At 38.4% G+C, this 27,546-nt stretch overlaps 5 protein-coding genes across 7 annotated transcripts; 3 read left to right on the top strand and 2 right to left on the bottom strand.

The window, feature by feature from the left end:
- Window positions 1–4,486: 4,486 nt before the first annotated feature.
- Window positions 4,487–5,266, bottom strand: LOC135637710 (glyoxylase I 4-like). The gene is made up of 2 exons (XM_065150447.1): window positions 5,097–5,266; window positions 4,487–5,015 (listed from the first exon to the last, which is right to left on the bottom strand). The coding sequence occupies exons 1-2, from the start codon at window positions 5,249–5,251 to the stop codon at window positions 4,547–4,549; spliced, it is 624 nt and encodes a 207-aa protein (XP_065006519.1). The 5' UTR covers window positions 5,252–5,266; the 3' UTR covers window positions 4,487–4,546.
- A 5,172-nt stretch (window positions 5,267–10,438) lies between these two features.
- Window positions 10,439–15,821, top strand: LOC103986368 (filament-like plant protein 3). Of its 2 annotated transcripts, none has more exons than XM_018826369.2 (4): window positions 10,439–11,333; window positions 12,038–12,224; window positions 13,251–15,160; window positions 15,347–15,821. In XM_018826369.2, exons 1-4 carry the CDS (start codon window positions 11,229–11,231, stop codon window positions 15,539–15,541), a joined length of 2,397 nt encoding a protein of 798 aa, XP_018681914.2. In that variant the 5' UTR covers window positions 10,439–11,228; the 3' UTR covers window positions 15,542–15,821. The 2 variants fall into 2 exon arrangements, with proteins under 2 accessions (XP_018681914.2, XP_009402633.2); XM_009404358.3 differs by having other exon boundaries at window positions 12,041–12,224.
- An 857-nt stretch (window positions 15,822–16,678) lies between these two features.
- Window positions 16,679–21,926, top strand: LOC103986367 (magnesium transporter MRS2-F). Its single transcript, XM_009404357.3, has 6 exons — window positions 16,679–17,329; window positions 17,642–17,902; window positions 18,827–18,955; window positions 19,692–19,837; window positions 20,671–20,806; window positions 21,347–21,926. The coding sequence occupies exons 1-6, from the start codon at window positions 16,940–16,942 to the stop codon at window positions 21,623–21,625; spliced, it is 1,341 nt and encodes a 446-aa protein (XP_009402632.2). The 5' UTR covers window positions 16,679–16,939; the 3' UTR covers window positions 21,626–21,926.
- Window positions 21,927–22,444: 518 nt separating this feature from the next.
- Window positions 22,445–25,739, top strand: LOC103986366 (sm-like protein LSM3B). The gene is made up of 3 exons (XM_009404356.2): window positions 22,445–22,637; window positions 24,407–24,502; window positions 25,424–25,739. Exons 1-3 carry the CDS (start codon window positions 22,521–22,523, stop codon window positions 25,502–25,504), a joined length of 294 nt encoding a protein of 97 aa, XP_009402631.1. The 5' UTR covers window positions 22,445–22,520; the 3' UTR covers window positions 25,505–25,739.
- Window positions 25,740–25,896: 157 nt separating this feature from the next.
- Window positions 25,897–27,518, bottom strand: LOC103986365 (S-adenosylmethionine synthase 1). 2 transcript variants are annotated; one of them, XM_009404355.3, is made up of 2 exons: window positions 27,457–27,504; window positions 25,897–27,394 (listed from the first exon to the last, which is right to left on the bottom strand). In XM_009404355.3, the coding sequence occupies exon 2, from the start codon at window positions 27,392–27,394 to the stop codon at window positions 26,219–26,221; it is 1,176 nt and encodes a 391-aa protein (XP_009402630.3). In that variant the 5' UTR covers window positions 27,457–27,504; the 3' UTR covers window positions 25,897–26,218. The 2 variants fall into 2 exon arrangements, with proteins under 2 accessions (XP_009402630.3, XP_065008142.1); XM_065152070.1 differs by having other exon boundaries at window positions 25,897–27,518.
- Window positions 27,519–27,546: the final 28 nt, after the last annotated feature.

The following is a 27,546-nucleotide window of genomic DNA, read 5'->3' on the forward strand; positions in this document are numbered from 1 at the left end:
TGAGGCTGAAGATTCAGATTCTGCCGAGAGAGAGAGAGAGAGAGAGACAAAGGGGAATCCCCCAAACCTGGGACTCGTACATGAACGGTGCTGATTTAAGAAGTCTATGTTTTGAGATTTGTGCGATCCGTGATGGACGGCCTGATCAATTCCAAAGGCCAAATGGACGGGTCGGAATCGACCGTGCCGATTGGAAGCTTTGACCCGTAAACTTGTGTTCATAAATTGGTGTAAAGTCAACGATAATATTCCCACGAACTATACGTATTATGCAAATTATACTTTGATTCTTAGCCATTGGATTTGGATGGCCGCAATGGTTTACTGATCCTAAACGCTTGGAAAATCTTTTCCCTTTTCTTGTCTTTTCCTCCTTATTTTCTTGCTTAGTTTGTCCTATGGGAGACTTCCAATTTTTCCTTCTCCAATTCTTCCTATTATCTTTGGATTCTTGGATTGTCTCTCGATGTGCATTTATTTTATTTGTTTCTTATTGAGAACTTGGAATAATGCAGTCAATTTCTATTCTTATGTGACATGATGGTGTGAAAGATCTGAAGTCTTGTTTATTATATTGGTGGCTATCATCTAAATTTAATTGAAAATGAGAAAGATTCACAATCTCAAGCTCAAGAAGAATTTAAACTCTTTTATGTCCTCTTTATATTTCACATTATCTGAAATATTTAGCACTAAATTAATTAGAAAATATTTGTTTATGACAAATCCACGATCATTGCTAAACTTAGAGATATTTATTTTACTTTTCATTTTAAAGAGTTTTTAAAATGTTCTAATCCTCGTTTTGATGTTTTATCTTTGTTATCGTATTTATATTAATGCTACTATAGCCACTAATTTTAGGTAAATATCATTATCATTGTCATCGTTATCGTCTTTGTTCTATCAACATCGGTATTATTTTTATTACATTTGTGTATTAATATTAACACTATTGTAACATTTTCATCGTAATTACATCATTATTATTGTTTTGATAAAAAGTAAAGATTAAAGAATTGTTCTTTTAAGTTAGGATTCCTATCCAACCAATCAAATTTAAGCTCAAGCTTACTTCTTGTTATCTTGGAAGAAAACTAAATTATAAGATACTTTCTCTCTCTACTTCAATCTCTTTTTATTGGATCATGTTTTTTCTTCTCTAACAACCAAAATTAACTTCATGAGATTTGACTTGTTTTTTTCTCTCTCTTGGAGATTGAAAGTCTACTAGTAATGCCAATAACACTAAATTGTAGTGCTTCAAAGAGTATGCTACCAAATTGTAGAAATTATTCTATATTTTACATCACTTATTTCGATTAGAGCTATACAATCATATTATTATGACTTATTGTTGTTATACAATCATATTGTTATTTCGATTAGTATTATTATGATTAACATTAGAGTCAAGAGTAGTATTAAACCAAATGGATGAAATGTGAGATAATAAATGAAAAAAAGGACAAACTAGATGACCTCTATTTAATAAAGCCAAATAAGCTAAGTAATAGATCAAACTATAATTTGATTTATCCTCATGAATAAAAGGAAGATGATAAATCTATGAAAATAATTATGTGTGAGTATTAAGAAAAATCTCTTATTACTAAAAATGAAAAAAAATAAATCAAATTATATACATTGGGTCTGACTTATGATTTAATAAATTTAATTTTTTGAATAATATATATTAGTCATGACTAATTTGAATCAAAATTTTCTCTTATTCTGCTACAATTTTTTGTTCCATGTCTATTATTGGATGATAGTCAATTGAGATCAAATCAGATGGTGGATGACGGAAAGGAGTTGCCAACTTTGATTGGGAATTCTTTGGAAGACTAAACTACATCATCATCTTTGGCAACTTTGGAGCACATGTTTGCCTTTCCTTCTCTTTTTAACTTTCACTCAATTGCTGACTTGCTGACTGCAAGAAAAGATACTAATGGAATCATTAAAGTGTAACTTTTGTTATTGAAAGATATTATTAATGTCGTATTCAATCCAATATGATTTTTGTTCATATATATAAGAATATATGAAGCATGATCGAGGTACCTCCGAAATAGAAACATCGAGTTCGTCCTGTATAAAGATCAAGATCAAGAAAGATTTTTCGATTCGATCCTTCCGATACATAAGTTAGTATCCTGATATAAGTATGGTAACCCATGGTAAAAAAAAGTGATCATATAATTTTATTAAACGTGAGCTTTTATATCTGATATTAAAGGAACATAATATTCTATGAAATATTCTTCGAGAGGGATAGTCTTTAATAACCTCAATTTGATTTTTTAATCCACGTAGGTAATAAGAGTGGAGAGAGCTTATAACAATCTACTTTAGACTAATGTTTACATGGGTAGATAAGTGAGTGGTAGCTTTTGTCTTATTCTTCTAGCCTAGACATCACACGGAGGACACAAGTCGGATGGTGATTCGTCGATAATATCTCTTTTTTCATTTGTCCCCCTCCCCCTCGAAGTCATATTTCGGGGGCTCTTTGGTGAGGGTTCTGCACGACTTCAGACCCATTTGATATATTGGCCTTACACTCCCTTGATTGCTTCTCTAAGAGGGAGTAAGGGTGCCCGACCAATATATTTTGAGCATACCTAAAAAGGAGGCCGGAGAGCTCATCCTCCTTGCCTTGAGCAGCGAGGGAGTTAAGGTACTCGACCTACCTACCTTAGGCATAGAAGGGGCCGATGCTTGACCTCTCCACCTTAGGCAAAGGGCGAGGCTGACATCCAACCTACCCACCTCGGGCGAAGAGGGGGCCGACTCCCAACCCCTCCACCTTGGATGGAGAAGAGGGGGAGGTCAACACTCAACCTAGCCACCTCGAGCAAAGAGGGGTTCAATGTTTGACCTCTCCACCTTTGGCAAAGGGTGAAGTCAATGCTTAACTTACCCACCTCGGCAAAGGGGAAGGTCGACACTCGACCTAATCACCTTAGGTGGAGAGGGGGTCAACGCTTAACCCCTTAACCATGGGCAAAGGGGGAGCTCGACGTTGCCCTACCCACCTTAGGTTAGCCTCGACCTCCATGTCTTTTTAGGTAGGTTGGGTTTTCCTAACCAGCATACCTTACGCACCTCTTCCTTCGTTTGTAGACTTGCGATTATTCGTTTGCCTTATGAAGTCCTTATTTTCTTCTTTTCTCCTACATACTAAGTATTTGCTGAATTACTTATCAAGCTATTTACTTTACGAGACATCGAGATTTGTTTACCGCTCATTTTTTAAACTAATCAATTTATTCTTTTATAGATCTTTTGGGACCTAAGTGAGGTTGCAACAAGATTGATCATTTACATATAGATAACATAAGGATGCCTCACGATTTAGACAACTCCAGCTAAGTCTATAACAATATGTTTCCAAGGAAGTGAAGTTCAAATACTTTTGCCAGCCTGACAAAAGAGCAAATGAAAAGTGGCTTCAGGTAAGCGTACCATTCTTATGGTTGGTCTCTTAACATAGTAAAAAAAGTGAGACACATTCGGACGTTTGAGATGTCATATAGTGACATATGGGTATGAAAAGCTACAATATGTATGTGGTAACCATAGCAAAAAAGTGATCGTAAAGAAGGGATAGAGTATTTTATAGAATATTTTTTTATGAGTAATTTGTAACAGTAATATTCATATATCTATATAGACAATAAGGATAAAGGCAATCTATAATTATCTACTTATACGCACGTGAATAGATGGGTGAGAGATAATTTTTGTCTTCTTTCGCATCACACGTAGAATACATATCAAATGATAATTAATCGACGATATATTTATTATCTTCATATATCATTATATTTTAAATGTAGACTAATTGAAAACACCCATAAAAAAAAATATAGGTATTCAAACATATCATTCATATTTCTTAAAAACACTTATGATAATATACACTATATTTTAAAAATCCATAAAATTATAGTTTTTCTTAAGCTAATAAATGCACGCTTCATTGGATCTTAAATCTTATCTAATTAACAATTACATACATTAAAACTAATAATATATTAGCTTGACGACGGCATATCTTATTCACCTAATTTAGTATGAGTTTGGGATCCTATTCGGTAAAATTGTACACCTAATATGTTTGTTTGGTAGTGATGTATACAATTTACTTTATGGTTTGAAAACAAAATTGAATCAAAATTCTATAGTCGAATGATAAGTCACTTATCAGAAACCTAAACAATAACAGAAGAAGACTACGATGAAAGATAATACTATCTCGACTCACATCAGTTCTAAGTTCGTGCTTGCATCACTTGATGAGCTCACACGTCGAAGAGGAAGAGAGGAGAAAAATACTTCATGTCATCTCATTGACATCATTCTCCAAACCAAAAATGTGCACCACCAAAATAATAGAAAGCCAACAAATCATGTAAGAGATATGACACCCTTTATAATATTCAATATAATGATTATATATATATATATATATATATATATATATATATATATATATATATATATATCCTTAATAGTAAGCACACTGAATCAGCTATCCTCAGAAGGAGATGGGCATCGTGTCTGCAAACAAGTTCTCAAGGATCACGGCCTCAGCCTTCACAGCACACCGGGCGTTGGGAGACTCCTCGTCTGCGTTGAATGAGATGGTCGAAGAAATTAGGGAAGAAGGATCTGCTGCCGGCGGCGGCGGCATCGGCGAAGGGAGCTTGAGCTTGACCGGGCACGACGAGAGGGGGAGCACCGGGAGGTCGTCGCAGTTGCAGATCTCGATCATGTGCCCGTCGGGGTCGTGGAAGAAGAGCTGCCTCACCTGGACGCTGCCTTCCTCCACCACCGCCGTCACGTACTCCACTCCCGTCCTTTCCAGCTTCCGCTTCAAGGCCTGCATGTTGGAGCACTGGAAGGAGATGTGGTCCTCCTTGGGGTTGATGACTGCCTTCTTCTTCGGCATTCCCTCCTCGGAGTTGCATTGCAGCAAGTGTATGCCAATGCCGTAGTTGAACAACCTGCAGGAAACCAACTCACAGCACATAAGAAGAGAGTTAGAGAGAGAGAGAGAGGGATGAGTTCATTGGATGCATATATACCAAGCGCCATGGAAGTTGAAAGATGAAGGCCTCTTGATGCTGGCGAAGCCGAGCACCTCCTCGTAGAACTTGACAGACCGTGTCACCGACCGGCACACGAAGGAGACATGGTTCAGTGACACCAGCGGCGTCTCCTCTACCTCCTGCATCTCCATGATCGATCTCCAGACTCGCCTCTCCTTCTATATATATACATAGTGATAGATAGACGTGCAGTCATCTTCTACATAATTATTTACACCTAAGTATAGAAAAAGGTTAAGATGACATCCAAATGGGTCGATACAATACGCGCACAAATGATCTGTGCTGCTGCTGCGTCCAGTAATAATTGGTGGATTCTTGGCGAGGAAGGAAGACTTTCTGGCTCGTGACTCGGTCTCCTCGGCCGAGCTGGGATGGCGCGTGGTCGACGTGGCGAGGAGTCATCCGCGTCGAGAAGGAAGTCGTCGCTTTCGGCGGGAAACCAGCGGGAAACGTGGAAGACCACGTGACAACTCGCCGTATAATTATTTTCCCACGCGGCACACGGCATCGTACAAAGTCAACCCATGAAATTTATATTTATATATATTATTTATTTATTTATTTACTGTAGACATTCTTCGTGGCACAGCTCAATCTAGAAGGAGATGACTTGGCAAATGCTTAATTCCTGTTCAAGATTTCTTTAATAGATCTCGTGCCTCTGTCACCCGAATTTATAATTAGAATCGATCAGTGTGTTCATATCTATCCATATATTTTCTTATTAAAATATTTAGTCTTATGCAACGGATGACAGTTCAATATGTTACTTCAAAATATTCTTCAGTACATTCTTGTATGATTCTTTTATTGATAAGACATTATGATTTTATCATAAGAAGAGAACAAAAAAATAATCCTAACATCTTAATAAATCTTAAATAAATCCTTAATAAATCTTTTATTTATTTGTTAGCAACTTTTCCTTCCATCAAATTTGCTAGAAAAATATGTCAACAGTTCAATATAGATTGTCTTAAAGCCATTAGTCCTTTTTTAGCAGTTTAAACTGTGAGGAATAATGATCATTCAATTCAAAATTTTTATCATCAATGTTCATCATGCACTTGATTTCAGTTTCATATATATTAAAAGGATAAGTTAGAAGAGCTTAATATAAATCAGGCTTTTTCTTAAGTACAACTTAGGATTTCTAATAACTTAATTCGAATACTTATCACTTTATTTTGTCAAATGAACATTGTTGATGTGTTTCCCAATCTGTAGTATGAGATAAATTCAACCTAAAGATCAGCTACTCTTTGGCATTGCAGATGGTGAAGAAGTTGGAACTGAGGGAAGGAGATGTGGGGAGGAATTCAAAGCTCCTCTTCACATCAGTGAGGAGGGGGTTCAAACTATGTGCCGCAATTGCATGGCACTGACCATGAAAGAGAGAACAAACTATGTTGACCTGAGGAGGAGGAGAGGGTGTCAACATTCTTGCATGTCCAGCTTTCAGAAGCAGTATCAGTCGAGCAAATCAATCTCAGAGCTTTCATGGTTGTTCTCACTTTCCATGTCTTGAGTCAACAGTCAAATACTAATGTCTGAATGCTACTGTCACCTCTAATGTAAGCTTATGAATTAAGTTCAGCAGCTGATAAGAATGAAGATGATGATGATGATGATGATGATGACAGGATTCTACTTGGATTTGACTGCCACTGCCATGTTCAATGCTGCTTGAATGCTTGCAAGGGCATGCAAGACTGTTACAACAGTTTGAAGACTTCCCATATGTCCTGCTCATCTCCTTACGGATCACTCCTTTTCTGACACTACCAGGGACGAACTACTGACAGACCTGCATGCTTTCCAGGTCAATTGATCTTTCTCTTCTAAGTTTGTTATGCTACCTTCATCACTACGGCAGAAAGAGGTGACAGATCTTGATGCCTTGGAAGTGGTTGTGAAGAAGAAAACAACAAGTCATAGAATTAAGCTCAAAGATGTGCACTGTTGAATTGATCCACCCATTTATTTTGCTTCATGTATATCCTCCTCCTCCTCATCATCATACATGGCTTGGAGCTGCAGACAAGAAGATAACACACATCAGAACCACTCAGTCTTAGTGTTGCAATTCTCCCATGCTTACCTGCAAACATACAAAGATATCATTTGGACAGCGGTTGGAACGTCACGATGACAAATACAAAGACGACATCAGCAATGGTGGTGTTGAGTAGTGAAAGGTGATCTGTTCCTGTCATGTCATGCAAGTTGTATCAAGAAACCCTAGAAGAATGACAAGGAGGAAGACTACATCGACATTGATACCCAAAGATCTGGTGGTACTGAAGGAGGACAGCAGCATTTGTCTGTGGATAACATAGTGCCCGAGAGATGCACCAAAACATCCACTTCAATCCAAGAGAGGCTGTGGGGAGAAGATGAATGGGATAAGGGGGGGGTTCACATTACATGGGGTAGGGTGGCCATGGTCCTGTGGCTTGCCAAGGACAGCTCTTTATGATGCCAAATTGGTAGAGAGAGACACACTACACCATAAAATATTTTTTCTAAAATAATTGACATAATATCCTCATATTTTTTTTATAAATTCATATATCTTTGCATGGTAAAAAAAAAGAAAAAGAGAGTGATTTAGTGCATAAAGATATTGTTAATAAGAGATCCGAAAAGAATCTTAATCTTATAAGAAAAAAAGTTATTTTCATAACTGAAATCATGACTATTAGTGTTAAAATTTATCATCGTTTCTATAAATTAAGAGATTAATAAAGATATCATAAATAATGATTTTGTGTAATCAATAAATATTTCTTTTTTAAAAAGAATAATTTAATAAGATAATTATTAGGCAAATTATGTTTTATGAATTTATATATCGAATGTTGAGATTGATGTGTGAAGTTATTAGACAAAACACAAAGGTAAGATTGGGAGGTAACATCTAATGTGATTTGGACATCTCCAAGTTATGCACAAAGTAATAGCATGAATGATTAATGAAGTTTAGGAGGCATTATTAGAGTTAGGATTAAGATGAGGACATTTAGTACTTGCTAGTGGTTGGTAGCATATGCATGTCATTGGTCAAAATCATGCACAAAGCCAATTATGTGGTTTGCTTGGACTAGAAAGTTTACTTGAACTCTAATCTTTCTATTAATATTTCTATTTTTCTTAGTTAATAGTGGATGCATGTAGTAATACAAGTTGACAAAAAATAAAATGATATTTTTGATATATATATATATATATATATATATATATGTGTGTGTATGTATATATATCTAACAAGTCACATGTTCATCTCTTATGGATGCATTTCTTTGGTGAACAGATCTCAATGACATAATGAACTGAGTTGACAATGGGAATTGAGCAAATTTCATTTTTTTATGTATATATAATTAAAATTATATCAAATTGTAAATTAATTATAGTACTACCTTAAGGAAGAGGAATTGTTGCATGATTAAGAAAAGTATTTAGCAGATATGTTTGACCTAATATGTCCAATATTAATGAGTTATTAGTTACACTAGCATCTTTGATCTTTAAATTTTTATGTTAGCATATCTCCAAATATTTCCATCATATCCTCATTGTTGATTATATATTTTAATAAATAAACAACTAGAAAATAATAGTTTAATATACAGATGAGTCGATTAGGATTAAATGGTTTAAGAAAATAATACGAAGATAGAAAAATCTTTTAACATATTTTTAATAATGAGAAAATATTTGTACAATCAACCCCAAATAATTTGGGCATTACGATCATTATTGTGGTTATTGATATCTTTTAGAGTCGATTAAATCAAAAATTTCCCTATCAAATAGGTTTATATTTATTCTTGAATTTGTCTTGCACATGTTGAATGATTGTTCTCAACATCATCCTTAGTTCATTCCATGCTTTATGGATCTTGATTCACATAATTTATGGATCTTTGTTATCAATGATCCACCTTCTCAGTGTTGTCATCAATCATGCAATCAAAGAACAAAGAAATCAACATGAATAATGGTTCTTGTGTTGGAATCATGTTTCCCTCAACCTATTTTTCATGGTGTGATATCATATTCTTCAAAGATGATACTTATTTTAGTGCTGTTTTCATGACCCATAACATCATTATTTCATGACAAGTAGAGTTGAGGTCCATCTTGACAAAACATATGGAAATAGACATAGTTTGACAGAGAAAAAAAAATATTATTCATACATACCTAATAGACCTTAATTTCCAACATTATCAAGTTAGGTAGAACCATCAAAGCAATATGGATGCAAAGAAGAAAAGAAGCATCATATCATGTTGCTTCAAATTGGCTAAACTTGACATATCAATAAGGAGGTTTGGGAAATTTATTAGCCTTTTTTTTAATGCAAATGAAACCTTTTTTTTTAAATAAAATCTTTATCTTTGTTGAAATTTTGATTTAATGTGTTTATTCCTCCACTTCAAGACTGATAATTATATCTCTACTATTTAAGCCATTAAAATCTTTCCTAAAACCATGACAATGTTGGATTCATAAAAAGGAAAATTAATTGATAAAAAATACTTCACCTCCTCCCTCTTAAACTTCTCTCCTATTTCTCCCTTCCATCTCTTCTCCTCTTCCCTTTTATCTCATTTTACTTGGTTGTGGCATCTTGATTTAAGTACTAATGATAGGTCCTTATAGATAATTGGAGTAATAAATGTTTCAATTTTTTAAGTGTTTCACATAAAATATATGAAATTCATTAATATCTAACAAGTAAATGAAATAAGTGTTTTTTTCTATTTAACCTTTAGTTAAGTATATTATAAAATGTTAATTGAGTTGTGGGAAGTTTGGTGGACAGAAAGAGAGAAAAGTGAAATAAATGAATTTTCCATTTAATCCTTTAATTACAAATATTATAAAAATTAATTGAGTTGTGGGAAGTTTGGTGGAGAGAGAGAGAGAGAGAGAGAGAGAGAGAGAGAGTGGTGAAATAAATGAATTTCCCATTTAATCCTTTAATTACAAATATTATAAGAATTTAATTGAGTTGTGGGAAGTTTGGTGGGTTTAAAGTGAGTAACAGAGAAGTGAAATAAATGAATTTTCCATTTAATTTCTTTATTATAAATATTATAAAACTTTTAATTGGGTTTTTTGGGGAGAATTGAAACAAATGAAATTTCCTTTTAATCTTTAAATTACAAAATATAATACAATTTTAATTGAGTTGTGGGAAGTTTGGTTGGCAGAGAGAGAGAGAGAGAGATGAAATTTCCATTTAATCTTTTAATTACAAATATTTCATTATTTTAATTGAGCTGTGGGAAGTTTGGTGGGTGGGGAGAGAGAGAGAGAGAGAGAGAGAGAGAGAGAGAGAGAGAGCAAAGCCTGCAGAGTTCAAAAGCTTTCTATCATTCTGTGAGATCGATAAGGGGAGAGAGCTATAAAGGAAATGGTTGTTCATGAGGAGCGCACGCTGCATCCCCCACCCGCGCGGGAATTGCGCCCACTGCCGTTGTTGGAGACCAGCAAAGCGGCGTCCACTCCCGCCTCCTCCGCCGCCCCCGCGGAGAAGAAGTCGACACGGAGCGAACCCCCACCATAAACCCTTGGATTTCGATCTCCTCCCTCCTCTCCCACCTTGTCTCCTCTCGACCAGATCAAGAAAAAGACCTCCTTTTTTGCCCCTTGTAAACCAATATCGACGTCAATCATCTTCGTATTGTTTTTTCTGTGGACGGTATCATTCTATCCGAGGAAGAAGAGGGCATAAAAAAGTAATCTTGAATTCAGAATGCCTTCCACCTATCTGCATATTCATGTCGACAACCCGGACGAACCCTGTCTCCCTCTGTTTCTTTATCTTCTTCCCTATTTACTACTTTAGTTTACCTTGATTAGTCTTCGGTTCTCGTCTTTTTTTCCTTTTTGTTCTGTTACCTCATCGGGTCTTTCCAAGTTGAGATTTTGATGCCAGATCGCTTTGTTTTGGGGTCTTTCTGATACTGGCCCGTTGATTTGCTGAATGCCTTTTCATTTGTTGGCTTTCTTCAATGCGGAGGGCTTCGGAGAACGGTTTTGATCGGCGGTGATGATCTGTGGAGTACACTGGGGGCTTGAGGTTGCGAGATGGACCGTCGGAGTTGGCTGTGGAGGCGGAAGCAATCGGACAGGAGTCCTGGTGAGACTGAGAGCTCAGGGTCAGCCTCTTCCGAGATGCACTCTGGTGATCAGGTTTGTTCATCCCCTTTCGTGTAGACGAGTAGAGATCGAAATCTGTGCTTGGTTTTTCGGTTGTCAAAATCACAACATAAATGAAGCTCAGGTAATTGTTTTTAGCAAAAGATGATGCCTCCAGCAAAAGCAGATGCTTCGTTGGATGCTTGTCGTCTACTTCTGTGGTATGCAATTTGAGCTGTTAGTATTAGAATCGACCGCAAACCTTGGACTTTTTGTGCTTTGGCTGAAATGATCCACAACAGCAATGTTTGTGGATCTTTCGTCGGCAGAAATGAAGCATAACTACAATCTTTCTGGACTACTTTCCTTTCTCCCATCCGATGTCTCTGGCCTTTGAGAGATCTACTCATACTTCTATTATATTACCCAAAAGAACACTGTTATCTTACATTCTTTATCTCTCATGACTCAATTTTCCATGAATGTCTCAGTAAACATAATTAACAATTATATGATTATACAACCTGGAACATGCAATTTTCTCACCTTATGCTGTGATTGCTCTCTATTTCTTACTCATAGTTCAGGTTGTTGTTTACATGGCACTCATCTAAACAGCCTATTAAATATTTTGGGGAATGTGCTTCCAGGAGTTCAAATTTGTGTTACTCTGCAAGAGGCGTTCTCTATAGCATTAGGCCTTTTTGCAAGAATTGCTGTGGACTTGTCTAAATTAATCAAATTCGTTTATTGTTTAGCAGGAGGCACTGATTAGTTCTTCTCCAAGGCATGCTCAGTCACCTGAGGTTGCATCAAAGGATGTCAGCCAGGACAATGAAACTATAAGGACTTTAAATGAGAAATTATCAGCTGCTCTTGTGAACATAAGTGCTAAAGAAAATTTGGTAAGACAGCATGCAAAAGTTGCAGAAGAAGCTGTTTTAGGTAATCTTCCTTTTAATTTTTTTTTTCTGAATAAATCCTTGTTCAAACATTAGTGCCTTGATTAAGGGAATATCTGACATTTATAGATGATTTTGAAGGACCAACTCCAATATGCTCAATACATTCCAAAAGCTAGATACAAAAACCAGTTGGACCAGTCTGATTTGGTTCCAGTGTGGGAATTGGTCCAGTTCAAAACCGTAGTTTTTCTTTTTATTATTTTTCTTAATATAATAAGCTGAAAGGAGCTATTCACCTCTCTCGTTTCATTCTCTTGGCTGCAACAGTGCCTTCTTTCCTCTCTTGGATGTTCTCCCTTTAGAGAAGCTGTATTCACTCTCTATCTTCCCTTCGCTCACTGCAACACCTCAACCTCTGCCTCCACCGTACTTCTCTCTCTTTCCTTTGCTTGACTGCAATGGTACAACTGCCTCTGCTGCAGAATGACATCTTATATACTTTACGGATATGACAGCAAAATTTGACATGACAAAGAGATGAATTTGATAAAGCAAGATATCTATCATCGAGGATCAAAACAAAGTGTATATGTTTCAATGACAGATATAATAACTAATAACTACTTGCAAAAAGTGCCTAAATGTGATTGTAGTTATTTAACTTCTTCAATTGTTTTCTCCTCTGCACTGTCACCTGTAAACTTAAGACTTGCTTATGTCCTTTGGTCTTATTCTTTACATGTCGACTAACTTAAAGATACCTAACATTTCTTTTGGATATTTTAAGAATTCAACTTGCCGACAGATCTGTGGCATGAATCAACATGTCCTCATTTTTTAATCATCACAAAAATTCTGGTAAAATTGCTAAAAGCTAACATTTTTTGGTCAATAAACAAGATCTAGTTAGATGTATGCCGAACAAAAATACTTAGATAAGACTAATTAACATGTAAACCTTCTCAGAGTTATTCACTACATTAGGACCACGCAAAATATTTCGTAGATATGTTTCATGTTGTTGGATAATTACTTACATGGTTGAATTCTATAACTTTCTTTCTAGGCTGGGAAAATGCAGAGAAGGAAGTTTCATCTCTAAAGCAGCAGCTTGAAGCTGCATCAAAGGAGAAATCATCCCTTGAAGATAGAATTGTTCATCTTGATGCTGCCCTCAAGGAGTGTGTCAGGCAGTTCTGGCAAACAAAGGAAGAGCAAGGACAGAAAGTCCATGATACCATCACCAAGAAAACCCGTGAATGGGATTCTGACAAATTGGAGCTTGAAATCCGACTTACTGAGCTTCAAGCCCAACTGGAAGCTAAAGCTGAAATTACCACATCTGTTGACCACCAGCTTTGCTCAAAGGTTGACATTCTTGAGGAAGAAAAATCTTCTCTTAAAGTTGAACTAGATACCCTTACTAGGGATCTCCAAATGAGAACATTAGAGTTGGAGCTAAGCGCCAGAGTAGCAGAAACAGCTAGCAAGCAACATTTGGACAACATAAAAAAGTTAACAAAGCTTGAAGCTGAGTGCCGTAGGTTACGAGCTACAGCACGTAAATCATCATTAGCTAATGAGCAAAAGCTCCTTTCTAGCTCGCATTATTCTGAATCTGTCACTGATAGCCAGTCAGATGCTGGTGAACAGTTATTAAGTCTGGATAATGAGCAAAGTTGTTCAGATTCATGGGCATCAGCCCTAATTGCAGAGCTTGATCAGTTCAAAAATGAAAAGGCTAATGCAACAAGTGTCACCACTTCTGCAGAAATTGACCTAATGAATGATTTCCTGGAGATGGAAAGACTAGTCGCGTTGCCTGAGGATGACCATGGAAGCTCTAGCATTGAGCATGACAATGGTTCGGACCATACTTTTAACAGAGGCAGCTCTTCAAGAAAGGAACTTGATACTATCTGTCTGCATATGGTTGAGTTGGAAGAGCCAGTCGAGAAAATGACAACCGCAAAAATTGGAACGGAATCGTCTTTACCTGTAATGAACAATCAGCTAAAGAATACACATGATCAGCTGGAAGCAACTGAAGCTAAGTTGGTTGAGTTGCAAAGGCAACTTAATTTGGTTAATGGGGAAAATCATGTTCTTGAGATAGAACTAGAAGCAGCCGAGGGAAAGACAAATGAACTTCAGCTCCAGCTCGAATTAGCAAATACCAAAAATGCGGAGTTACAGGAGAGAGCAAACTTATTAGAAAGGAAATCTGAAGAAGAGCAGGAGTTGTCTGCCAAACTGAAAGTGAGGTGCCAAAATATAGGGGCAACAGAAGCTAATAAGAGGAAGGAAGCTGAACATCAGCTTGAGTCAGCATTTGGTGAAATTGCAGAGTTAAAGGAAACAATTAGTTTATTAGAAAGAAAATTTGAAGAAGAGAAAGCTTTGTCCACAGAACTGGCATCTAGGTGTTGGAAATCAGAAGTATTGAAAGGAAAGAAAGAGGAATTGGAGTGTCAGCTTGAGTTAGCAAATTTGGAAATTCAAAATCTACGTGGGATGGCTGGTTCATTTGAAATGAAACTTGAGGAGGAGAAGGCATATTCAACAGAACTTTTAGCCAAGTGTCAGAGTATGGAAGCCATGGAGGCAAAGAAAAAGGAGTTGGAGTGTCAACTTACTACAGAACATTTGGAAGTAGGCAAGTTACAGGAGAAGGTGAATATACTGGAAGGGAAAGTTGAGGAGGAAAGAGCATTGTGTTTGGGGCTTGCAGCTAATATAGAGGCCATAGAGGCAAAGAGAAAGGAATTGGTGGTGCAACTTGAGTCAGCACATATGGAAGTTGGGATCCTCCAGGAGAAGTTGATCGCATTAGAAAAACAAGTTGAAGAGGAAAGGGCACTGTCTGCAGACTATGCAACAAAGTACCACAGGTTGGAACATGAGTTATCCAGGAAGCAGCAAGCAACTGAATTCCATTTATCAGCATCCTCAAATAGAGTGTTGAAGACTAGACAGGTAGGTTACTTTAGTTGCTCACATTTTAATTTCATCCTTCCAGCTTAATCATGATGCCTGGCTGTTATATCACTCTGTTTGCTGTACTTTATTCCGAAACGAGAAACTGCAAACTATACATTGCTCCAAGCATTTACCAAATCTTTTTTCTTGATTGTTTGCTGAACATGCTTGTTTTGTTCTCAGGAAAAAGAGATCGCTCTAGCTGCTGGGAAGCTTGTAGAGTGCCAGGAGACAATAGCCTCTCTTAACCGGCAGTTGAAAACATTAGCAAAGTTCGACGAATTGATGCTTGAAACAGAGAAGCCGGAGTCAAATGGAGAACTGTTGGATCTGAGAGGGGATTCTAAGATAATAGACCCCAGCATATCCCCAGAGTAGAATGAACAGCTTTCCTTGGCCATCTTCATCCTCCTGGAGTGGACATCCAGAAATTTCATATCCTAGCATAAAATAGTCCGATAGAAACCAGTGAAAATGTATATTGAGAAAAAAAAAAGCGATTTTTGTGAATTATATGGCAATCATGTATGTGATAGAAATTTCTCGACAGACGCAATTAACATTTGATTCTCTACTTCTGCAGAATCTGTGTTAAGCGACAAATAGACGAAATTGTATGAAGATTACAGCGTTACCACAAGTGTTTTGCATGATTGTATATAGTTAAGCTAATGATGTGAATTGTCAGTATAAGGTATCCAGGTCTTTGTGCCATTCAAGATTCATCAACCTTCACCATTTTTACAGTAACAAAATGAGCAGCCACAGCAAGATATCAACAGTATCCTTCATCACCTTTTCACCCTTTAAATGCACATGCTGGTATTGCTTTTCTCTCTCTCTCTAGTCCTTTTTTTATGCTCTAGAATTAGTTGTTATTAATTGATAGGTATGACTGTTTGATTGCACTCACTAATACAACTGATGGAATCAGGCAGATGTGGGGTAAAAATCCTATCATCTACAAACATTCTCCTTAGAAATAATAAAATAATAGTTTTCAATTCATAACTCCAAAAACAAGTTAGAAATGTAACAAATTTATGTTAAAGATGGAATTTGGTTAATTGAGTGACAGATGGTTTCATCTTAGATCTCTTATTTTAAGCCAAGTGTTGTATTTCCAGTAACCTCTTTAGTCCCACATCGAGGAACACAACAGCAGGAGCTACATGAGAGGCTATAAAGGGCGGTCCTGGCAAGAATCCCGCTTGATTCTTGCTATTCTTTTTGTCTGTGGTCAAGTGGAGTGTCTGTCCTTATTTATTTAGTATCTGATACGTGGAGGGCCTGCTATGGTGGCTGGCCACTGGGGTCCTCCCGCGTCTCACGTGTGTTGCACTGCCCTGCGAGGCCCATCCCAATTTGAATTTTTTGGTTATAAATCTATTTTTAATATAGTATTTACATTTGATAAATTGGTTCTTGTTGTTTAAATTAAATGAAATAAATATGAAAGGATTTCGATTTATTAGGAGATAACTCATATAATATTTGGATGTCCTAATAAATAGGATGTATCATAACTGATTGACTTTGTGGGCCTGGGGCCAGTTTGATATCGTCGTTCGTGGGCCGGGGAAGCACTAATGGGTGGAAGGATCCATGGGCCCCCATGTGGGACCCGCTGGCTCGAGGCGCATGTGCTTGCGATTTAATGACCATCCGCGAACGACCACGGCTGGCCCTCCTCCGTCTTCGATTCCATCTCCTTCGCAGTCGTGAGGACCCCTCTCTCTCTCTCTCTTGCTTCCCCGCGATCGAGGCGGCGCGACGATGAGATCGCCGAAGCAGGGGATGGAGGATGACCTCCACCACCGCGCTACTCCGACGGCTGCGGCGGGGAGGCGGAAGGGCAGCGTGAATCGGGAGTGGCTGGTGGTGTCGGACTCCGGCAGGTCGTACCACGAGGAGGTGGGGAAGCACTCCATCATGCGGCGGACGGGGCTCCCAGCCCGCGACCTGCGGGTCCTCGATCCTCTCCTCTCCTACCCGTCCACCATCCTCGGCAGGGAGAGGGCCATCGTCATCAATCTGGAGCATATCAAGGCCATCATCACCGCCACCGAGGTCCTCGTGCCCAACTCAAAGGACCCCTTGGTCGCCCCTTTTGTTCAGGATCTCCAGTCCCGGGTCGCCAGTTCCTTCGGCGCCCCTCAGCATGAGGTGATGCCGTTCTTCCCTTTTATCAGCATCAATCCGTTGTTCCTAATTAGATATCACCTGGCAGATCTCAATCCAATTTTGCAATAAATACCGCCCGATTGCCTATTTAGTTTAATTGCACAGATCTCCTACTTTGATGACCGCTATATCTCATTGAATAGTTGTTAATTGATCGTTTGATGTTCATCTAGTGCATGAACCGAGCGAATTGATGTTTGCCGACCGTTGAATCGATAGTTATTGATCTTGATCACGTTCAATCAGTTTTTCTTTTTTTCATGATGATACATAAGATTATTTTTATCCTTAAAGGCTGCAGAGACTAGTGATTTGGATGAGGAGGCTATAAGAAGGTCTCCGTCATGCTGGCCCTCGTTTCCTAGTCAAGGCATGACAGCAACACATGGAGCCGATATATCTAAACACAATGGTTCCTTGACTGGTGATCTGCCAGAAGGCGGCCATAGTCCTGGATTAGATGTCAACGGCGATGGGAGCACCAAGGTGCTCCCTTTTGAGTTCAGAGCACTTGAAGTCTGTCTTGAGTCTGCCTGCCGGTGCCTTGAGTCAGAGGTGTGTTTTCTGCGATTGAATTTGAAGATATTACCATGTTGCTGTTGATCTACTGCTTAGTCTAATTCATAAAATACCTTTTCAGCGTTTGACTGCTTGGAACTTTCATGTTCCATTATCTTCTCATTCAATTTATGTCATGTCAACTATATTTTTTGGGCATATTTGTGACAGATTCCACAGGAATTTTCTTTGTTGCTACACTTGCTCAAAAACTTTGGTTTTGATATTAATATATATCGCATACTTCAGCCTAATTTAACCTTAGGCACAAGTGTTATTTTTCTTGTGTAGTCTATCTGCTTGTTCTTTTACCATTTCCTTCTTTGGAGTCTTCTCCTCGTGGTCTTTATCCATGTCTTCCTCCTAGACTAAGGATGCCTGCTTTCTCACCAACTTCAACTAATGTAATTCATTTTGAGTTTGCTAAATTGCCTGCTTTATAATGCTATGATCATATTTGGCTCTTATATTTTACGCTTGAGCCATTTTTCACCTATCATTTGGAAAGAAAAATCCAAAAATTGACTAATATCTTTTTTCTTTAGTGCTAATACGATGTTAATCCTCTTCATCCACATCATCCAATCGTTCTTTAACAAAATTTCTTCCTTAGTTTTATATCGTTATTATCTTCAGGCGGATTGCATATAAAACCATCTTATACATGTATCTATAACACATTTTCCTTTTAGATAATAGACTTGTGCTTAGATATGTTAATTCATGTAGCTGCATTGGTTCAGATATTTCTACTTGTAAACATATATGACTATAAAGCATTTTCTTCCATTGATAATGAGTTCATTGTTGAAGTGATGTTAACTGCTTTCTTGGTTCATATTCACAAACTCACTTTCATTGCTAACAATTTGCATCCTTCCTTTTTTTTTTTTTTTTTTTTTTTTCTGTTTTGGTGTTCAGACACTAACCTTGGAACAAGAGGCATATCCAGCTTTAGATGAATTGACTTCAAAAATCAGCACACTTAACCTTGAGCGTGTCAGGCAAATCAAGAGTCGCTTGGTGGCAATATCTGGACGTGTGCAGAAGGTAAGACCTGATTGCTCAAAGACATGTGTTAAATTTATTGAAACTACTCTGTTACTCACCCTGTTTTTTCATTTTGTATGTCTATATTACTGTATAATGCTCTTGATCCCTTCTGAAGCACATGCTGGCCCTCTGAGGAATACATGGATTTCTCTCTTTCCAATCAAATAGTGCGAAGGAGCTCTTGGGATTTATTTTCTTCCGTTTGCATGGCACACTCGATTTAGAAGCTCAGAAATTAAAATTTATTATAAATTGAAACATGTCTGTTCTAATTCAATATTTGTGGTATTTTTTGGGTTAGAATGCATGTTATGCATATTTCTTTTGAATATATATAAAATCAAATTCAATTAGAAAATAGGTTAGATCCATAGTACATTCCAAACTTGTACAGCATAGTCTCTTTATGATGGACCTGACATCACACAAGAGTTGTATCTGCTGCTAGTTGGTAAAAGCAGCAATTCATATGTTAGCTAAAAAAGCAGTAATTCATATTTTATACACTCGGTCACCTAAAGAATAGGTAGTTAGATCTTGAGATGATATCAATCACCCCCATTCGAGCAGCTGTCTTTTTCGGGCATCTTTATTTGGTGGCTCAAGCTGTAGCTTTTTGGCTAATGAAGCCTAACTTTAGCTTATTCTTCTGAATCTTTGAATATCACTCATTGCATTAGAATTTTAGTAGTGGTTACTATTTATGCGTTACAATATCACTCTATTATCACAGGTGAGGGATGAACTTGAACATCTACTAGATGATGACATGGACATGGCTGAGATGTACCTAACAGATAAGCTTGCTAATCAGCGAGTTGGTGAAATTTCATCAAGAGTTAACTTGGAGAATGATGCATCTGAGCAGGATGATGATGGGTAAGCTGTTGTTGGTTTTGTGGAGAGGGATGATACATAGAGAGAGTTAGAGAATCAATTATTTTTTGTTGTTCAGCATTCTGCTTCTACATTCGCAGTAATGAGATAACTTCGACAGAAGTTGGTCTCGTAGCCCCTATTTTTTCTGCATGGTTATATACATTAAACTAGCTGTACAGGTTCTGATGTATGTTGTAATGCATGTAGTAAGTGAAGAGGCATTAATTTTCACAATTTTATTTTCTCAAATGGGGCTGTGTGAACCACATCCGATTGGTTATTGGTGTATACAGTTTTCTTAAAGGAATGCAAGTTTCGGGCATCTCGACTACATGGCTTTGGTCACCACAAAATTCGTTATGACATCATGATTATAATTTGACATTTAAGAAGCTATTTAGTGTTATTCATGTTTTTGTTAGTGGCAATTTGAGCTCGAAAATTCTTCCTATTATGTTGACATATTTCTGCTCTTAGATTGAGCCTGGATGGCTGTTGAGTGCTACTCAAAGATGGGTAGCATAATCAAGGGCCAAAAGCTAAAACTTACTGTTTCCTATTTCTTTATATTATTATAGCTTGTTTTTATTCGTTAGAGTAGTTGCACCATAGCTTGTGATATTGCAAGGGATTTTAATTCATTCGGTTAGGATCTTTAAGACGTAATTGCATCTAAGTTGCATAAAAAGGTTGGCTAAGCTTGTTTAAGTTTGTGGATTTGAGTAAAATCTCATAAAATTTCTCTATTTAGTTTAGTTGCTTTGATAAACTCTCCTATGAAACTTCTTTTTAGGCATATAAAGTCCTTTACGTGAGATCATATGCATGTTCAGGGATGATGAGTTCAGAGTTGAGACAGATAGCAGCCATGAAAGTTTAGGAGTCTTCAAGCCTAATATTGAGGAGTTAGAGATGCTTTTGGAAGCTTACTTTGTGCAGATTGATGGCACTCTTAACAAGCTATCTCATGTATGTTTTCCTTCCCCTTAACATAATCATCAAGTTTATGCTTTAGTTGCTTTGAATGTATAGATATTCTTTGTCACCAATACAATGTCTCAAAGCCATTTATAATTGGGCAAACATTGACTTTACGAAATGTCAACATTGGTTGTGAACTGATGGTGCACAACTAATGGTGAACAAACATCACTACGAGAAAAAAGACTTGTCATAATTGGAGACTTGTTTAGGCCTTTTCATATGGGTTTGTCTTCATAATTCTGAGATCTTTTTGTGCACTGTTTGGCATGTCAATAATAACAAGATGCTTGTCTGCATCAAATAATATCAAGATTGGTTTATAACGTGTCATAATATTTCCTTTCTCCAATTACAGATCTTTTTGTTTTAGTGTTGATTGTTTCAGAACTATGATATATCATAAGGTCAAAAACATGCTTCAATTTGTTACCTATGTAAATATCTCCTTACTGTAATTAACATCCTTTTCATTCTATGCACTGAGAACTTCACTTACCAAATTTTGTTTTTGCCACATGTGCAAAGTTGAGGGAGTATGTGGATGACACTGAAGACTATATCAACATTATGCTGGATGAAAAGCAGAATCAGCTGCTGCAAATGGGAGTCATGCTGAGCACTGCAACGGTGGTGACCACGGCTGGTGTCGTGGTTGTAGGTCTCTTCGGTATGAACATCGGCATCGATCTCTACAACGCGCCCTACCGCAAATTCTGGGAGACAACTCTGGGCACCATCATCGGCTGCGTGATCCTCTATGTTCTAGCAATTGGGTTTGGGAAGAAGAGTGGGCTGCTCCAGTGACAAGGAGGTTTTGTTTCGGTTTGCAACAGAGAAGGTCCTCAACAATCTCAATCCTGAATGATGTTTCCCCGAAAGTTTTCTCCGCCCTTTTTTTCCTTATTGACGACACTCCAAGCTCGACTTGAGTGCTTCTACCATGGCAAAGCTATACTTATTTCGCCCTTATTCTCTGGTTAACACAATTCTGACAACCAATTTAGTAATTTTTCAGTTATTTAGATTGTTGAGGATTCAAATATAGGTTTCTGCAAAGTTGCTGTAACTCTTTTTTCTTATAAAACTCTTCACACTATTTCTTCTATCCCTCCACATTGATAATTTAAATTGCATGCTATAATTCTTTTTTCCTGGAAAATATACCTGTGATCGACCAAATTGGCTATCAAATGTTGCTATGGGAAATGGTTTTTTGCTGTTCTTGATGGGATTATAATGCAGGTCATGAGTCAATTTAGGAGCCCAGCCATGAAGAGCTTATGCTTTGCTTAAGTTCTTGTTACATCCTCTTCATCTTGAACTATACCAATAATACAAATGAACGATCTCTCAGAAATATACGATCGATTAGTGTATTGGTATACAAGTGATTGGACTTTTATATGCATATTAAGATTTGGGATCGAATTTAAGTGGATTTGACTCTCAATTGCATATTATTTTGGGGGACATCGAAATGGGACCGGTCGGTTGTTTTCAATTCGAACCGGACCGATCTGATTGGATCCGGTTGACCTACATCGAGAATTTTGACAAGGTTGACTCGGTCCGATGAGTCAAACCTGGCCTTGGCTCATTGGCCTACACTTGACCCGTGACTGCCTCTTGGGGTTTTATTCCTCCCGTGGAGAAGCCGCAAAAGGGCACAGAAGGGTTCGGCCGCCGGAAGGGGAAGGAGATGGCGAGCGAAGAGGAGAGCACGGTGAAAGAGCCTCTCGATCTCATCAGGCTCAGCCTCGACGAGCGCATCTACGTCAAGCTCCGCTCCGACCGCGAGCTACGAGGAAAACTTCACGTAAATTACCCATCTCTGAGACTTGCTCCTAATCCCACTGTTCGATTCCTTTCTTTTTCTTTGGATCGTCATCACCAGCGGTGGTGGTTGTTTGGACTTTTAGTTTGTAGTCTGTTCTCTTCTTTTTCCTCCTCCTTTTGCACTGATTATTTTTTGCTGCAACAATCTAGGGTTACATGCGTGAATTGGATCTTAGTCCTGCAGAAGCGTGACGAGGTCTTTCTTTTCTATGTTTTGTGGGTTTTATATATGAATAAACTTTGAGATGACGCACTTTGACTCAATCAGATTGGAAATTATGAGAAGAAATATCGCAGCACTTTTTAGCCGAGGGCAGGAATTGGTTCCCAATTTGGTTTTAGTCTTTGAATCACAGCCCTAAATTACTCCAGAAAATTTATCCTCGTGGATTCAGAGTTTGCTTACTTGGCCAACCGACTTCTCTCATGTGTATCTCGATTCATTGTAGGGGATTAAAATAAGCTTTTTTTTAATGAAAAGATGGATATGGAAATCTGTTATCCTATTGAGGCTGTTTCTAGTTTCTTGAGGTCTTCGGTGTTACACATTGAGTTATAACTTGTTGACTAGTAAAACCTTGTGGTTTTCCTTTGGGATCTTTGATGTTAAACTTTAGTTATAATTTGTTGACTTGTGGAAAATTGTGGTTTTGAATCTCAAAGACTGCATGAGGGTCCTTTTGATATGTTCAAATATTGAAGTGTCCATGAGCTAGGGATTTTTGTTCCAAATATGTAAAACAAAACTATGTTGCTCCTCCCTTATCATATTTTTTTCCCACTTCAATGAGTTTTCAATGGTTACCTCTTATTTTAAGTTGGTGTGGAGAACTGGATTGACTTCATTCATTTGTAATCTGGATAATTTAAAACACAATCATTTATTTCATAGGCAAAAGATTGTCAATTGGTTTCTAAATTCTTGGAACCTAATTATTCACGACACATATGTGTCCGTGTTCTCCACCCTCTTCTTCACAAACTCCATATGTCATTCCTTGCTCATGCTGATTCCATTTTCATCTGCCCTTTTCACATACCATCCCCTACATGCATACCATGGTTCTGTGCTTATATATGGAGAACTTATCTTGTATTTAAATATCCATATATAAGATATTCCAAACTCTGTTGATTCCATGGGCATTGCATGGACTTTAACTCAAATCTTTTGTCATAGATATTCATGCTTATAATTTTTCATTCGTCTAAGTACCAATGATCTATTTAACTTTTCGTTAACTATCTGTCCTCGTTCTTAAAGTTTTACACTCTTTAATTTAAATTGTTTTCTCTTATGTTTTCTGTGCATCAAATCGGTTTTAAATTACTTTGTTATGGAAAAAAATGGAGTTATGTGCTGCTTTAGACGATTTATAGTTGGTCATTTAGGTAATTGAAAAAGGAAATCTTTGTCATTCCCTTCCCATCGGTTAATCTTTTTCTATTTCCATTTGCATAGAAGCTTCAAAATGATTGTTGCACTAAGTTTGGTTTCACACAACTCTATAATTTTTCTTTTCTTTTGCCTCAGTACAAACACTTATATGTTACCAAATATTCCCTTTATTTAATCCTCACCTGCAATGTTGTAGCATAGCCATTTGAATTTCAAGATGACTATTGCTTCTTAATGAATGGCTTAAATTCAATTTACATGCAGTGACTATATCTGTGGAAACTCTTACTATTTGTTGTTAACTTATTCATTTCATGCTCTTACATGTACTGAGTTTTCTTCTGTTTCAGGCTTATGACCAACATTTGAACATGATACTCGGGGATGTTGAAGAGATAATAACTTCTGTGGAAATTGATGATGAGACTTATGAAGAGATTGTTCGCGTAAGTTACTCCTGCTTGTATCTATTTATCCCTTCTCAAATCCAAGATGATAACTGTCCCATCCAACAAAGAAGAAGTGCTAATATATAAAATTGTCCAAGCATGTCATTTTTGCCTTTCTATAGTCTGACTTAGTAAAATTTTATTTACTTATCCTATTCTGCTTCTAGTGAGTTATTTACCTATCCGATTATGATTCTAGTGTGCCATGTACTTATTTGGTTATGATTCTAGTATGTTATACCAAGAAAATTAAAAAAATAAAATAAAATTCCATCCATATTAGGATCATGTATTTCACACAAGCATGCTGAGTCTCATGCATATGGATATACCTGAACTTCATGCTTGAACATACATACATGATATGACAAACACTAGCATTTACAAGGGTTCAGGAGGAAGGTATGTTATTGGAGGCAGGGAAAAAATAAATCCAGATTTGTGGAATCTGGGGAGAAATTAAGTGGAATAGATGGGAAGCAGCAGGAGAATGTTGATGGGGTACAGTAAAAATAAACATATAGAAAAGGGAGAATTGTTTATCGGGGTTGGTCAAGGTGGAACGGTCATTTGTGCTGTACATTGATCAAGCAGAATTTTTTTTATCTCTGCTCTTCAAATTGATCATACATGATATTTTGGGCCCATTTCCGACTAGGGTTGTGTTTTAACAAATTTGAATGTTCAATCCCCACGAACAATTGTAACATTTTTTGGTGGAGCCATTATGCCTAGTATTTTGCATAATTACATCAAAAAACTGGTATAGGTGTCTTAAGACACACATTCTCAACTTTGAGATTCTGAAGTACTTGTATCTTAATTATCTCTTTAATCAAATCATAGAAGTTGTTTTTATTTGTTGGATCTGCTTCATTTCTTCTGATCCTTAATGAATTATTCCGTTTCTTTTTGCAGACCACGAGACGAACTGTGCCATTTCTTTTTGTCCGAGGTGATGGAGTCATTCTAGTTTCTCCACCTCTTAGGACCGCATGAGCGCCTGGTGAAGTATATGCCTTTGCCATGCACAATTTCGTGATCAGTTATCAGTAGTAAACTATTCACAATAGCTGTCTCCATGGCGTGTTTTTGAGTCAGGTTAAATGTTTGTGGTGAGACCTCGTTCTTCAGTTTTAGTGGAACAGCTGAATTTAGTTGTGCATCATGCAAGCAATTATTATGGTTGTCTGAATATTTATGGTATCAAGCAAGTTGTTGTTGGTAATGTTCATTGGTTTATTGCAACTGACCTGATGTTCTTGCATCAATTACTATAATCTTTATATGCAGAATTTATGTATGTTGAGGGTCATTCACTTCCATTTGTCTTTGCCATGCTTGAGCTTGTCTCAACTGTCGACTCTCACTCAATATGACATGAACAGGACTGCATTCAAGCATTGCATACATAACATGCTGAACATATCTTTTATATTATTACCCCTGTTGCAATGAAAACATTCTCATTGCTTTGGGCACTGTTGTATTAGACACCAACAGAAAGAATAAGACAGTAACATAGCTTGATTCTTAGACTTACATCAAGCATTATTTTTGCATCATGTAAGCAAATAACCTAAAGACTTAGTTGATCTGAAGACACCACTTCATACCTGGTGCAGAATATAGTAGTAACAAAGCCAATAACAATGTCCTCCACAATGGTAGAGGCTGAAGACATGGAGGAGGTCATCCACTGATGGACTTCTGTCAGGCCTTGTTCGCCTTCAGAACCTTCGCCTTCTCCCACGTGAAGTCAGGATCGTCACGGCCAAAATGCCCATAGGCCGCAGTCTTCTGGTACCTCAAGTTGCCACCCCTCTTCAGGTCGAGGTTGATGGCGATCATCCCCGGCCTGAAGTCGAAGTTCTCCTTGATCAGTACCAGTATATCTTGATCGGCTATCTTCCCTGTCTTGTAGGTGTCCACGAACACCGACAGCGGCTCCGGCACGCCGATGGCGTATGAGATCTGCACGATGCACCTCCGGGCCAGCCCAGAAGCCACCACGCTCTTGGCGGCCTGCCTCGCGATGTAGGCGCCGCTGCGGTCCACCTTGGTCGGATCCTTCCCCGAGAACGCGCCGCCGCCGTGCGCGCCCCACCCGCCGTAGGTGTCGATGATGATCTTTCTTCCTGTCAGGCCTGCGTCGCCGTGAGGCCCGCCTATGACGAATCGGCCCGACGGGTTCAGGTGGAAGATGGTCCGGTCGTCGATGTACTTGGCAGGGATGACCGGTTTGATGACGTGCTCTTTCAGGTCGGCGGCGATTTGCTCGTTGGTGACCGACTCGTCATGCTGGGTGGAGATGAGGACGGTGTGCACCCGGACGGGCACCATGGCGCCGCCATCGTTCCGGTACTCGACGGTCACCTGCGTCTTCCCGTCCGGCCTGACCCACGGGCAGGTCTTGTTCTTGCGCACCTCCGTGAGCCGCGCGCCGATCTTGGTGGCCAGGACGTGGGTCAGCGGCATCAGCTCCGCGGTCTCGTCCGTGGCGTATCCGAACATGTGGCCCTGGTCACCGGCGCCGATCTCCTCCGGCTTCTTCGTCAGGTGCCCGTGCACGCCCTGGGCGATGTCGGGGCTCTGCTCCTCGATGTTGACCAGCACCTTGCAGCGGTCGGCGTCGAGGCCGACGTCCGCGGAGACGAAACCGATGCCGCGGCAGGTATCGCGCACGATCTTCTCGTAGTTGACCTTGGCCTTGGTGGTGATCTCACCGAACACCATGACCATGTTCGTTTTGGTGCAGGTCTCGCAGGCCACCTTGCTCTCCGGGTCCTGTTCCAAGCAGGCATCGAGTATGGCGTCGGAGACTTGGTCGCAGAGCTTGTCGGGGTGGCCCTCATTGACGGACTCCGAAGTGAACAGAAACGTATCCATCTGCACATTATAAACACAGTCATCGGCCATCAATGAGAACTACAAAGCACACATAAACCAACCTTATTGAGAGAGAGAGAGTTAGAGGTCGTATTCCTTGGCGTTGGAGAACAAAGTAAGAGAGGAGGGCTTATAAGTAGGAAGAAGAAGTC

Source organism: Musa acuminata, chromosome BXJ3-5 (assembly GCF_036884655.1).
Source record: "Musa acuminata AAA Group cultivar baxijiao chromosome BXJ3-5, Cavendish_Baxijiao_AAA, whole genome shotgun sequence".
Classification (NCBI taxonomy): domain Eukaryota; kingdom Viridiplantae; phylum Streptophyta; class Magnoliopsida; order Zingiberales; family Musaceae; genus Musa; species Musa acuminata.

What these genes read in the sequence shown, in the direction of transcription:
- LOC103986368 (XM_018826369.2), top strand. Translation starts at nt 11,229, where the DNA reads ATGGACCGTCGGAGTTGGCTGTGGAGGCGGAAGCAATCGGACAGGAGT. An exon ending in AGATGCACTCTGGTGATCAG is followed by an intron (nt 11,334 to 12,037) that starts GTTTGTTCATCC and finishes TTTATTGTTTAG; the next exon opens with CAGGAGGCACTGATTAGTTC. An exon ending in TGCAGAAGAAGCTGTTTTAG is followed by an intron (nt 12,225 to 13,250) that starts GTAATCTTCCTT and finishes CTTTCTTTCTAG; the next exon opens with GCTGGGAAAATGCAGAGAAG.
- LOC135637710 (XM_065150447.1), bottom strand. Translation starts at nt 5,251, where the DNA reads ATGGAGATGCAGGAGGTAGAGGAGACGCCGCTGGTGTCACTGAACCAT. An exon ending in TTCAACTTCCATGGCGCTTG is followed by an intron (nt 5,016 to 5,096) that starts GTATATATGCAT and finishes GGTTTCCTGCAG; the next exon opens with GTTGTTCAACTACGGCATTG.
- LOC103986365 (XM_065152070.1), bottom strand. Translation starts at nt 27,424, where the DNA reads ATGGCCGATGACTGTGTTTATAATGTGCAGATGGATACGTTTCTGTTC.
- LOC103986367 (XM_009404357.3), top strand. Translation starts at nt 16,940, where the DNA reads ATGAGATCGCCGAAGCAGGGGATGGAGGATGACCTCCACCACCGCGCT. An exon ending in TCGGCGCCCCTCAGCATGAG is followed by an intron (nt 17,330 to 17,641) that starts GTGATGCCGTTC and finishes TTATCCTTAAAG; the next exon opens with GCTGCAGAGACTAGTGATTT. An exon ending in TATCTGGACGTGTGCAGAAG is followed by an intron (nt 18,956 to 19,691) that starts GTAAGACCTGAT and finishes CTATTATCACAG; the next exon opens with GTGAGGGATGAACTTGAACA.
- LOC103986366 (XM_009404356.2), top strand. Translation starts at nt 22,521, where the DNA reads ATGGCGAGCGAAGAGGAGAGCACGGTGAAAGAGCCTCTCGATCTCATC. An exon ending in AGCTACGAGGAAAACTTCAC is followed by an intron (nt 22,638 to 24,406) that starts GTAAATTACCCA and finishes CTTCTGTTTCAG; the next exon opens with GCTTATGACCAACATTTGAA. An exon ending in CTTATGAAGAGATTGTTCGC is followed by an intron (nt 24,503 to 25,423) that starts GTAAGTTACTCC and finishes TTCTTTTTGCAG; the next exon opens with ACCACGAGACGAACTGTGCC.